The sequence below is a fragment of the Stenella coeruleoalba genome (genome assembly GCF_951394435.1).
Source record: "Stenella coeruleoalba genome assembly, chromosome: 3".
NCBI lineage: Eukaryota > Metazoa > Chordata > Mammalia > Artiodactyla > Delphinidae > Stenella > Stenella coeruleoalba.
The window spans coordinates 36,060,504-36,073,871 of record NC_137148.1 but is presented as its reverse complement, the minus strand read 5'-3'; the positions used below and the strand labels follow the sequence as shown (position 1 = coordinate 36,073,871).

General features: G+C 41.9%; 1 protein-coding gene across 6 annotated transcripts in view; it reads right to left on the bottom strand.

The window, feature by feature from the left end:
• NNT (nicotinamide nucleotide transhydrogenase) overlaps window positions 1-13,368 on the bottom strand; it is a 95,092-nt gene that overhangs the window by 56,068 nt on the left and 25,656 nt on the right. For all 6 annotated transcript variants that reach the window (XM_079918553.1, XM_079918550.1, XM_079918551.1 and 3 more), the window contains one exon: window positions 10,528-10,715. In XM_079918553.1, coding sequence (XP_079774679.1) covers window positions 10,528-10,715 — 188 coding nt within the window. The remainder of the gene's footprint in view (window positions 1-10,527; window positions 10,716-13,368) is intronic.

The following is a 13,368-nucleotide window of genomic DNA, read 5'->3' as shown; positions in this document are numbered from 1 at the left end:
CAGTCAAGGCCAATAAGAATGAGGGAAAGTGTGCTAAGGGATTGTGAAAAAGTAGTTCCCTTGCTCTTCAAGAGGGAGCCATGAGAACGGCTTGCCTTGCCCTCCGGATATGTGCTGCGCACAGTGGAGGCCTGCCTCTGCTCCTGACCATGAAACCAACTCAGAGAGGGCGGAGCTAAAAGAGGACAAAGCGGTACAGCAGGGCCCCGACGCACACCTACCCAGCTATAACTGGCTTCCTTCACCTACGCAACCCAGCAAATCTCCTTTCTTGTTTAAGGCAGACTGTGTTGGAATTTCTGCTTCTGGCAGCCAAAGGCACCCTAACTGATACACACCAAAGGCTCTTCTGGAATAACAAAATCATAGATGGGGTTAAAATATTGAGTCTTTTTTTTTTTTAACACATTCCTATTCTTTATGATAGTCTACTTCTTTTTTTCTTTCTTTATTTATTTATTTATTTATGGTTGCGTTGGGTCTTGTTTGCTGCACGCGGGCTTTCTCTAGTTGCGATGAGCAGAGGCTACTCTCCATTGCGATGCGCGGGCTTCTCATCGCGGTGGCTTCTCTTGTTGTGGAGCACGGGCTCTAGGCACGCGGGCTTCAGTAGTTGTGTCATGTGGGCTCAGTAGTTGTGGCTCATGGGCTCTAGAGCGCAGGCTCAGTAGTTGTAGCACACGGGCTTAGTTGCTCCACGGCATGTGGGATCTTCCCGGACCAGGGCTCGAACCTGTGTCCCCTGCATTGGCAGGAGGATTCTTAGCAATTGCACCACCAGGGAAGTCCAAAATATTGAGTCTTAAACTATAAAAATGTTACAGATAAGGACAAAAGGCTTTTTATACATATATGTACACATATGAAAAAAAAGAGATAATTGGTTATGTAACAGATTGGATGTGGCAAAAAACTGCTGAACATTTGACCCACTGATCTAATAAGTCTCTGATTCTGCCAGCCCCGAGGTGCACAGAGCAACACACGGATACAATCCCTCTATCTCTGTTATCACTAGAGAGGCTACAGATAGCTCTGTTCATGAACATAAAGGGATTCTGACCCAAGCTTAACCAGTCAAGCTTTATATGTGAGTTCTATTCCTGGAACTAGATAAAAATTTTCTCTGCCTAATTAATTATTTGTATAAGGAACCAGAGAGAAAGCCAGGTGGCAAAAACTTGACTGTTACAAATTGGATGCCTTGAGATATTTCTAAATGTAATATGTAGGAAATATGATTAGTCAACAGCATGTTTTAGCAGATAAGAGAAATCCTTAAAGATCTATTTAAAGAAGAAGCCTAAAAACAAGCCTTTACCTAATAATTAAAGAACACATTTATAAAAATTTTTTGAGGATTACCTCAATAATTTACCTGCCATAGCTGCAAAATTCTGTATAGATAAAAATCAAAATCAGTCAAGGCTTTACCATGGCTTCATAAGCTATGGGAATTCTCAAAAAAAGGAAAACAACTTACCAAACCTAAATGGTAACATAAAAAGGAAACATATATATTATATATTATATATATATATAAATATATAATACATTAAATAATATTCTTATATAAATTATAACATTCTTTGTTTTCCCTCCAATACATGTCTAGATGTACATTAGCTACCAATCCCTAAAAAATTAATGAATATTTATTATACATTTGTTTATAAAATAATTAGGAGGTTATTTTTTAAAAGAGAAATAATGCTGTTTATTTCATTTTCCATGTCAGAAAACTTAGGTCAGGGGACTTCCCTGGTGGTGCAGTGGTTAAGAATCCACCTGCCAATGCGGAAGACATGGGTTCGATCCCTGGTCCAGGAAGATCCCACATGCCAAGAAGCAACTAAGCCCGTGCGCCACAATGACTGAGCCTGCACTCTAGAGCCCGCGAATCACAACTACTGAGCCTGTGTGCCACAACTACTGAAGCCCACACGCCTAGAGCCTGTGCTCTGCAACAAGAGAAGCCACCTCAATGAGAACACGTGCACCGCAGCGAAGCGTAGCCCCCGCTCACCGCAACTAGAGAAAGCCCACGCGCAGCAAGGAACACCCAACGCAGCCAAAAATAAATAAAATTAAAAAAAAAAAAAACTTAGGTCAGAATGAGATTGACGGAAAAGCCTTAATGAAATGGGTACCTTCAGAAAAGTCAGATAAAAAGCAAGTTAAGCCATGGTTTTCCACAGTGAAATCCATGCTAGATTGCCATCTAATGGCAATGCTTTTGTAACTTCATGAGTATGTCCATAAGCCTGATGATTTCAGAGAACATCTTTGACATGCCACATAATGCTCAAGAATGTCTGGACTTTCTATTGCAACAGTCAGTAAGCTTTCCAGTCTGGATACCATTTGCAAGACCAAGCATCACCAATGGAAGAAAGGTGATTATGCTAATGCTCTACGTGCCAGGCCCTACACTGGGCTTTTTTCTTCATGTAGTTCTCAAAACAACTCTGCAAGATAAAAAGGTTTACTTCCTTTTCAGAAATGAGGAATCTGAGGTTCAGAGAGCCACAGCTGTTAAGCAGTGGAACTGGAATTTGAATCTACTCTATCTGGTTCTAAATCCATGATCTGATTGCCAATGAATGGATTAAACATAAGCAGATAAAATTAAAAACTGGGGAAGAGGAAAGAAGCTTTTAGTTCCTCACCAAAATCCACATTTGTTATGGGCTGAATTGTGTCCCCAGAAGAATTCACATGTTGAAACCCTAACCCCCGGTAACTCAGAATACGACTATATTTAGAGACAGAGTCTTTAAAGAGATGATTACATTAAATGAGGCCATCAGGGTGGGCCCTAATCCAATCTGACTGGTATCCTTAAAAACAAGAGAAAATGTGGACACAAAAAGGACACCAAGACCATGTGAGGACACAGCAAGAAGAGGCCCTCTACAAGCCCAGGAGAGGAGCCTCAAAAGAAACCTTGATCTTGGACTTCTAGGCTCCAGACTGTGAGAAAATAAATTTCTGTCGTTTAAGCTCCCCAGTCTGTGAGATCTTGTTACGGTACCCTTAGCAAACTAATACAATGTTCTCTTATTCCTGGGGGCACAGTTAGACAACCATTCCCAGCCTCCTTCGTAGTTAGGTTTGGCCATGTGACTAGGTCTTTAGCAGAAGAAATGTAAGCAGGGGTGGCGTACGCCACTTCTGGGCATCCCATGCACACTCCTCCTTGGCCCTTTACTTCTAGCTGGCTGGAACAGAGACAGTGCCCTGAGCGACCTTCACGGCCTCATAACGATGATGACAACATTGCTGTACCTGAATCCCCAGAGGACCACCTGAAGGAGAGCTGCCCTCCAATGTGTCAACCACCTATTACTGTTAACTGAGCAAGAAGTGACTTTCTATAATGTCTGAGCTTTGGGGTGAATTTGTTTTAGCAGCTAGACCATCCTAACTAATACTGAGGCATAAGAAAGTATAGAGAAAGTGGAAATAAGGAAGAACAGAAATGCCCATGGTGGAAAGTGCTGGTTATAACTGTAACTCTATCTATCGGGTGCTGTTTCACCAGAGACGGGACAGCCTCAGCCTCCCAATCCTTTTCAACTCAGGGACTGCCACAGAGGGAAGCACAGTGCTTTCCAATCTTGCAACATACTTTGGGAGAAATAACAGACCAAACCAGAAGATAATTCTGGGCCATAAATCTTCCTACCAGGGCATCTGTTAAATTTGGCCCAGTCACTCACTAAATGTGCTCAAACACACTCTAAATAGTCAAGATTGATAAATGACGATGGAAAACTCCACAGTCTTGGCATCTTCCTCTTAAGGACAAGTTGCCCTGCCTCTGTTGAAAGCTACCAAGACGTGTATAGACAGCCTGTGGTTACCAACCCTTGATGTTGCAACATTTAAGTATTTTTCTCTGTCCTTCCAAATTCTCAAAACAAATGAAACTCTGTACAAGAAATATTACAAAATTCCATACAATCATACAATGCATTTAAAGGAGGAGAGGATGGTAGATGAATCAGAGTAGTCAGTAAAAGAAAGTTAAATAATTCAAAAAAAGTTGAAAATCCCTGATCTATCGCTGTCCTGTAAGACCACAATGTTTACAGAATGAAAAGAACAATCTGAAAAATAAAGCTTTACTTTAGAGAAAGACCTTGTGTAGTCATCAAAACAATATTATCTTTGTGGAGTTTCACAAACGAAGAGTATACTGCTATATCAATTATTCTCTTGCCTAAAAGAACAAGTGTGAAAATTACTATGGAGGGCTTCCCTGGTGGCGCAGTGGTTGAGAGTCCGCCTGCCGATGCAGGGGACACGGGTATGTGCCCCGGTCCAGGAAGATCCCACATGCCACGGAGCGGCTGCGCCCGTGAGCCATGGCCGCTGAGCCTGCACGTCCGGAGCCTGGGCTCCGCAACAGGAGAGGCCACAACAGTGAGAGGCCCACGTACCGCAAAGAAAAAAAAAATTACTATGGAAAGTTACTCTTTTGTACTATATTTCTACTTCATATGAAAGATGGCTTCAAAGAGACAGGCAGCATCCAATGCAAAACCAATGTTGATTTTCCAGGAGACTGTGAGATCCCTCAGGTTTGGTCTCACGTGTGTAAGGCCCTTGTATATCAAGGGAAAACACTCCCTCCCAATTCTCCAGAGTCATGCAAAATTGCCACAAAGCTCCTTTGATGGGTGTATACTACAGACCCTATCTGATATAGATAAAAATAAAAAGGACTGTTACCCTAACCTGGATCATACCTAAAAAGAGGCCCAAGGATATATGGCCTAAGGGATCATAATTTATAATCAAGCAATGAATATCTTCCCTCCTGGCTGATAGGACACTTTCTAACTCCTGAACAGACCTTCCCACTACTTCCTAATTCTATCTCCTGAGAGGCCTAGCTCAACACCTCAAACTGCAAACGTGGCAAGTGTCCTACTTTTGAAAATTTAAGAAAGCTAGCTTCCCAGTCTTAAACTAGCCTCTGCAGTATTCCTATCCAAGAGTGTTCTTTCTTGGATAGCACTAGAAAAATAAAAGGGATTGTACCAACTGAGAACTAAGGAAGGAACCCACATTAGCTCAGGAACATCTGCTGAGCCACAGCTGTACACAAGGCTCCCTGGTAAGCACCCTCGTGGCAGAGATGAGACAGGGCAACTAAAGGGCAGTGAGACTGAGAACTACTGGAATTTGAGGCATGGGCAAATGCTATGAATGCTGAAAAAAGAGGGTTTACTATGGAGCAGGAGACAGCAGGAACTCTGGAGAAACTACTGAGCTCAGTAGGACTTCAAAAGGCAGAGAATAAAGACACAGACCTACTAGAGAATGGACTTGAGGACACGGGGAGGGGGAAGGGTAAGCTGGGACGAAGTGAGAGAGCGGCATGGACTTATATATACTATAAGTAAATGTAAAATAGATAGCTAGTGAGAAGTAGCCACATAGCACAGGGAGATCAGCTCGGTGCTTTGTGACCACCTAGAGGGGTGGGATAGGGAGGGTGGGAGGGAGGGAGACACAAGAGGGAAGGGATATGGGAACATATGTATATGTATAACTGATTCACTTTGTTATAAAGCAGAAACTAACACGCCATTGTAAAGCAATTATACTCCAATAAAGATGTTAAAAAAGAAAAAAAAAAAAGGCAGGGAAGGGCAGGGACAGCATTCCAAAGAGAAGGAACAATACGTGCAAGGCCTGAAAGTCCTTGGCCTCCTTGAGGAGATAATAGCAGCGAGCGTGACTGAAATCGGGCCCAGAGAGCAAGACATGAGTTTCACACGAGATCCAAAAGCTCAGTCAGGACTAGAAACTGAAAGGCAAGAAATACCTGACCAAAGGGTGCAAAATGTAGAGCACCTAAGGGTGGGGTGGGGAGGGAGGGGAGGTGATCCAATCCTGAGGACTTTAAATGCCTTTACCTAATGATGCTGGGAACTTGAGTGGTCCACATTACTGTCATGACTAAACAAAACCCCAGGCTTTCCAGTAGCTATGGTTCAATTACGAAAAGAGGGCAGGGCCTGAGGTGGAGAAGGGGAGAGCAGGAAAACCAGATGACCCTATGATGCTTACGATTTTTAATTAGGCGTCATCAGGAAAGGTTCTAAATGGAGAAAGTTGTCTCTGTCAGGGTAGATTTAGCGTGTGCCCCACAGTACTCCTAATTCTCACAGGAATTTAGGCAAAATTTGCCTAACACACAGTCACTGCTAAACCACTGTGATTCCTCCTCACACCCCCACCCCGTAATCCCTAATTTACGAATTAGATTTTCAACCTGATTCAGTTTCTTCCTGATTAAACCTTCCAAGTCTATGAAAAGTCCCTCTAAAAGGGTTTCAGAATAATAAGAATGCTGAAAAAATCTCCTGTGTCTCAAAAGGTTTACTGGAAAAGATTATGAGCACAGCCTGAACGTTATCAGAGAGGGGGGCTGCCGAACTTTTTAGTGGTAACCCTAAAGGTCACAGAGCTGGACAGGAAGGTTGGGAGCTTTCCCTCGTGGGCACAGCACCACAAAATGAGACTGTCCGCTAGGCCCTCTCTTGAAGTTACCTGCACTAAGTGAAATGCTAGCCCTGCATCCATCACCCAACCCAACTGAGGGGGTCTAGACAATGGTACAAGACACCAGGCAGCATAAGAAGTAGCTAGCTACAGAAATGCTTCATTTTACCCAGGACCCTCATGAGTACAACGTTATTGTGTTCCCAAGTCCACTGACTGACGTGTGCCTAGGAGGAATGAAAATTTACCAGCTCCACAGGACTGCTACCTGAAGCGAGCTCATTGCCCATGTTCCTCTCTCAACGTTCTTATCCACACCAGGTTTTCAGTACAGCCGTGAGGATCTCGGTCTAAGGAATCGCCACTTGGACAACTTCTGACATTTAACTTAATCCCCTTTGGATCCACTCAAGGAAAACTTTAGAACAACTTCTGCTCCAGGAGTCTTTCAGGAGCAAGACACACCATCAGGTGACTTATGCAAAGGCTCAGGACCAACACCAGTAAGGGTACAATGCCAAGGACACTGTTTTTCAAAGGGCATGTGTACCTTTATATAATCTTTTCAATTTTTTTTTTTTTTTAATGCTCAGAGGTTTTCAAGTTTCAGTCCCCTAGGGATATGTAAGATCTTTAGAAAGATCATCTTCTTCCTTATTATATTCAAATTAGCTTTTCTCTTTTGGGGGGCTTACCAAAAAAGTAACAGAAAGGTGCTTTTCAGACCAGCCTTGTGAGTGTGAACTCTGGGTCAATCCACTGGTCAGGGACTTTGTGCAAGTTTAAAGTGCTTTGACCAGATGGCTTCAGAAAAGATTGAAAACAGGAAAGGCTCAGCAGAACAGACTCGTAAACCTTCAACAAGTCCTCTTTATCACTATCATATAATTTGAACTGCAGCTAAGGTACACTTACTGTAAACTACTTACAAAAAATAAGAAGTTAAAGTTTAGTCAACTGTTCACATGCCCTTTTTCTGTTCAAAAAAAAAAGATACTATGGGGGGTAGGTCCTAAAAGTCCATATGTGTTTTATACAAGAAGTCTTGAGTTCTATAACTTACTTTAAGATTTACCATCAATAATAATTCTATATACTATATCCAAAGTATACTCAGTTCTTTTTTTTAACCTAGTGACATATATTTTATTTTTTCTATTTTTTATTATTTTATTTTTTTATTGAAGTTTAGTTGATTTACAATGTTGTGTTCGTTTCAGGTGTAGAGCAAAGTGATTCAGTTTTTATATATAGATATATAGATATAGATATTCTTTTTCAGACTTTTTCCCTCATAGGTTATTACAAAATACTGAGTAGAGTTCCCTGTGCTATACAGTAAGTCCTTGTTGGTTATCTATTTTATATACAGTAGTATGTATATGTTAATCCTAAACTCCTAATTTATCCCTCTACCCTCTTCCCCTTTGGTAACCATAAGTTTGTTTTCTATGTCTGTGGTTCTACTCAGTTCTTTATAAAGAGAATGATTTAAAACTACTAGCTTCAGGGCTTTCAGGGCTTCACCATTTACTGCATGAGTAAATGCTTTAGCACCCTCTACTGGCCACTTGTTACATCCAGTCAGTTCCCAGCTCATCTCCCCAACAGGCAACTACCTTTCAACGGTCTAACGGTGGCTACAGCAAAAGCCACCCCATCCTTCCTTCAAAGCCACCTGCAACAGCTGAGCCAGAAGCCACCGCCACAAAAGGAAAGGATGAATCCTGAAGGCTCTCCTGCCACCACCTGTCCATGAGTCCTACTGTCGCTGGCGGATTTCAAACACCACCTGTGGCCCCTGCCTTGTCTGATCTGCACCCACCTCCAGTAACCAACCCCAGCCTCATTTCCACACACACACACAGATTCTTCCAGGGGCTGAGCCCACGTCACTCTCCCGCTGTCTGCTTCATCTAGCCAGCTCTGGTGGGATGGGGATGTCTGGAGAGAAGAGCTCACCCACTGGGTATGACATGGGTAAACAGAGGACAAAAAGAGGCCTGAAAGGCACGTTTTCCCCCCACAAGCTCACAGATATGCTGCCAATCAGCTTCCTGCCCCTGGGTGTATATTAGCCAGATTGGGGGAAGGGGGTGCCAGAAGAGGACTTCTCCTTTCCCAGAACCTCATGACAAAGCAGCTTCTCCTAATTTTCCACGGTCCCCTAGAGAAAGCAAGGCTCCTTTAGGAGGATCGAACACAAGTAACGCGAACCCTGTAAGTTCTCATTATCTGGCCCACTTTCTTTTAGAAAGGGAAAAAAATTAGAGTCAGCATGGTATTCATTATTCACTAACAGAAGCAAAGGACAGGAGAGGAGATAGGAATATAAAAGGTAGAGAGTTTCTTCACTCCCAAATCTTGCTAGATCAAGCTACTGTTTATTACTGATTAATAAATGCTGGCTGGTTTGACATCAAGCATCTATTCTTTAGAAGAGGATGTTGTAAAGGACTAAAAAGTAATTCCTGCCATCAAAGAGCTCATGATTTGATTGCAAAGACCAAACAAGTCAAAGGAAGTAATTACAAAGTAACAAAGCATCATAACCTTTAGTAAAAAATATATACGGAAAATTCCATAAATATATATACACACACACAAAGTCCCCCTCTCTTTCTCATGTATAAAAAAATGATCATCAGGGCTTCCCTGGTGGCGCAGTGGTGGAGGGTCCGCCTGCTGATGCGGGAGATGCAGGTTCGTGCCCCCGTCCGGGGGGATCCCGCATGTCGCAGAGCGGCTGGGCCCGTGGGCCATGGTCGCTGGGCCTGCGCATCCGGAGCCTGTGCTCTGCAACGGGAGAGGCCACAGCGGTGAGAGGCCCGCATACCAAAAAAAAAAAAAAAAAAAAAGATCATCAAAATATTAATAATGGGACTTCCCTGGTGATGCAGTGGTTAAGAATCTGCCTGCCAACCTCCTAGAGAACGGACTTGAGGTTATGGGGAGGGGGAAGGGTGAGCTGTGACAGGGCGAGAGAGAGTCATGGGCATATACACACTAACAAACGTAGTAAGGTAGATAGCTAGTGGGAAACAGCCGCATGGCACAGGGATATTGGCTCGGTGCTTTGTGACAGCCTGGAGGGGTGGGATAGGGAGGGTGGGAGGGAGGGAGACGCAAGAGGGAAGACATATGGGAACATATGTTTATGTATGACTGATTCACTTTGTTATAAAGCAGAAACTAACACACCATTGTAAAGCAATTATACCCCAATAAAGATGTTAAAAAAAAAAAAAAAAAGAATCTGCCTGCCAATGCAGGGGACACGGATTCGGGCCCTGGTCCGGGAAGATCCCACATGCTGCAGAGCAACTAAGCCTGTGCAACACAACTACTGAGCCTGTGCTCTGGAGCCCACAAGTCACAACTACTGAAGCCTGTGCGCCTAGAGCCCGTATTCCGCAATAAGAGAAGCCACCACGATGAGAAGCCCGCGTACCACAACGAAGAGTAGCCCCGGCTCGCGGCAGCTAGAGAAAGCCGACGCGCAGCAAGGAAGACCCAACACAGCCAAAGATAAATAAATAAAATTTAAAAAATAATAAATAAATTTTTAAAAATATATATTAATAATGGTCACTCTGGTAGAACTTCCAATCTGTACTTTTTCTTTCATATTTTTCAGTGCTGTTTGGATTTCCTACAATAGAAATGTAGTATCTTAACAAAGAGAACAGAAATAAATTAAAAAACAATTATCAAGGGTATAAACAAAGCAAACTGCTTACAAATATAATACTGTACACAGAATATAATCTATGAACATACATAAAAATACACAGAAGACTGGAAGAAAATATACAAATTATTAATGACCGTGTTTGTCCAGGGGCCACAGTGATTTTGTCTTTTCTGCCTTTCATGTGCTTTCTCATTCTCTAGAAAGTAAATCAATCTTTACTTAAAGAAATGCAAACGTTAAACAATTATTCACCCTCATTTTAAAGTATCATTAGTAAAAGTGCTTTATCGATAACCACTGATGTAATGACACACCTGGAATAAGTGCTGTGCTGATGAGGATATCCACCTCCTTGCACTGCTGAGCAAATAGCTTCATTTCAGCCTCAATGAACTCTTTGGACATCTCCTTTGCATATCCTCCTTGGCCCTCACCAGATTCCTTCAAGTCCACCTCTAAGGGCTCAGCACCCAGAGACTTGAACTGCTCCAAAGCTGCGGCCCTGGTGATTATTGAAGGGAAAGCAGTGGTCATTTCAGGTCCTTAATACAGAAATCAAGATCATCATTTACATACACATTTTTAAGAAAGCTCTGTGTATTCAAAAGTAGAAACCTTCTTTTGAGGTCTCTGACCAGACCGTTTGAATTTTTTTCTAAAGGCAGGTAACACCCTTATGATGATATCTTTTTCTGGAAAAAAAAAAAAAAAACTATAGGAAATTCCAACTCTTACTTAGTTAAGTTACAAAAGGAATTTCACTACTGCCAACTCCGGTCATCAGTTAGTAGAGTTTCTTGACAGTAGTCCCACTGTTGATGATGTGAGATCTGACCTACGTTCAGATTTGACATCATTCAAATCACTCAAGTTGAGGTCTTCACTTGTAAATGTTCCGACTTATGGGGACTTTTCCCACATAAACGACTCTTTTATTTAGAAATATTGTTACAAAGTGATTTTTGCCCCTAGTCCTCATTAAATTGTGTTTGAGAAAAGCGATCTATAAATGGCATAAATGGCAAAATGTGAAGAGCCAACACATTTAACTTATGTAAAAATACATTCAGTTTAAAAATAAATAAGTAAATGCTAGCCAAGTTCTGTGCACTAGTTGGGAAACCAGAGCCAACAAAGCTCTCAGCTCTGTGGCGGACAGTGTTTAACTCACCAACATCCATCCCACTACAGTGAATCCCAAACCTCCCTAACAACAACAATCGCTCCAGGCACTTGTTAAAAATTCGAATTCCCAGGCCCATTCCGAGACCCACTGAATTACAATCTCCAGCAGAGGGGCCAGAAGCTCTATTTTTAGCAAGAGCTGTAGGTAATTCTTGCCTTAACGGAAGTTTGGGAAACAGTGGACTGAGCCCATCAGTCCCCTGGCAACTGTCATGGTCGGGGAGCAGACATAGAGGTGGGATAATGAAGGCAGGGCAGAAAAGGTAAGGCATGGATGAACAAGAGCTTCTCTCCATTTCTGCTGACTTGAACAAGGAAGCTTGTATCCCAGATTGCCTGCGGAGGTCAACTTGTGACCACAGGGGGGATCAGCCAGAGCTGAGGACAGCAGAGAGGAGAGACAGAAGGAACTTGGTCCTGGATGGCACTGACCAGCGGCTGCCTCTAGTGTCAAAAGGGAGTCCTTTCCATGGATTTTCACTTCGGAGAGATAACACATTTTCTTATAGTTTAGGCCAATCTGAGTTGGTGTTACTCAAAGGGATACAGGTTTAAAAAGTTTTAGAAATATTTTATTTATTTATTTATTTATTTTTGGCTGCGTTGGGTCTTCATTGCTGCATGCGGGGTTTCTCTAGTTGTGGCGAGCGGGGGCTACTCTTCATTGCAGTGTGCGGGCTTCTCATTGCAATGGCTTCTCTTGTTACGGAGCACGGGTTCTAGGCGTGCAGGCTTCAGTAGTTGCAGCACGCAGGCTCACTAGTTGCAGCATGCGGGCCCTAGAGCGTGCTGGCTTCAGTAGTTGTGGCACGTGGGCTCAGTAGTTGTGGCTCGCGGGCTCTAGAGCGCAGGCTCAGTAGTTGTGGCTCATGGGTTTAGTTGCTCCGCAGCATGTGGGATCTTCCCGGACACGGATCAAACCCGTGTCCCCTGCACTGGCAGGCGGACTCTTAACCACTGCGCCACCAGGGAAGCCCCAAGTCACTGTATTTCTATACAATGAATCTTGTGCAGCCATTAAATATATTTGCAGATAAGTAAAGAGCTTCATGACCTACTGCTAAGTTAAAAAAAAGTAAAAAAGTAAGTTAAATAGTACTATTAGTAAAATTACATTTTTAATTAATGTGTAGAAAAGGGAACATATATAGTAAAATGTTAATAGTTATCTCTAGCAGGGTTGTAGGATATTTTATTTTCACTTTTTGTACTTTTTTATATTTTTCTGAATTGGGAGAATAAGCATTTTTACAATCAGAAAGAAAGTAAACTGGATAAGTTATTAAACTGATTTATATTTCTTTTAACATTATGTAAAATAGGGTTATTTATTCCTATTTCATATACTTACAATAAAGAACAAATAAAATAAAGCATAGAGCACAATGCCTGGAAGAGAGTAAGCATTTAGTACAGGTATCTGAAAACTAAAGCTCTTGACCGGCCAATTGTTTTTGCAAATAAAGCTTTTTGGAATACACACCAAAAAAGGAAAGTAAAGACTTTATAAACTTTGTAATAGAGACAATAGGCAATGAGTGGAATTTCCTAGTTATTGTCTGAAAGAATTTAGAAAATCACACCCATATAATATCGCTAGGCAATGAGTTGTCCTTAAGTTTTTAGGATGTTTAACTGAAAATAACACCATTCAGTTTTCCAACAAGAATTTATAATCAAGTGTGTTTTCCAATATATTTAGATTTCACATTTATAACATGATACTAACCCCCAGTCTCAAGGTAGTGATTAGATTAACTAATGAGCTATAATTATAAGAAAAGCATTACATCCGATCAGCCACATCTTTCTTCACTGTATACTTATCTTAATAAACTGTAAATAAAATTGAAGTTAAGCAACAGCTATATTCTAGCTGTCTACTCTCTACATAATCTAAACCAAAGACATCAACATAACTTTTATAAATTCTCAGTAGTTAACTCAACACTGAGTTTCACATCATCTCC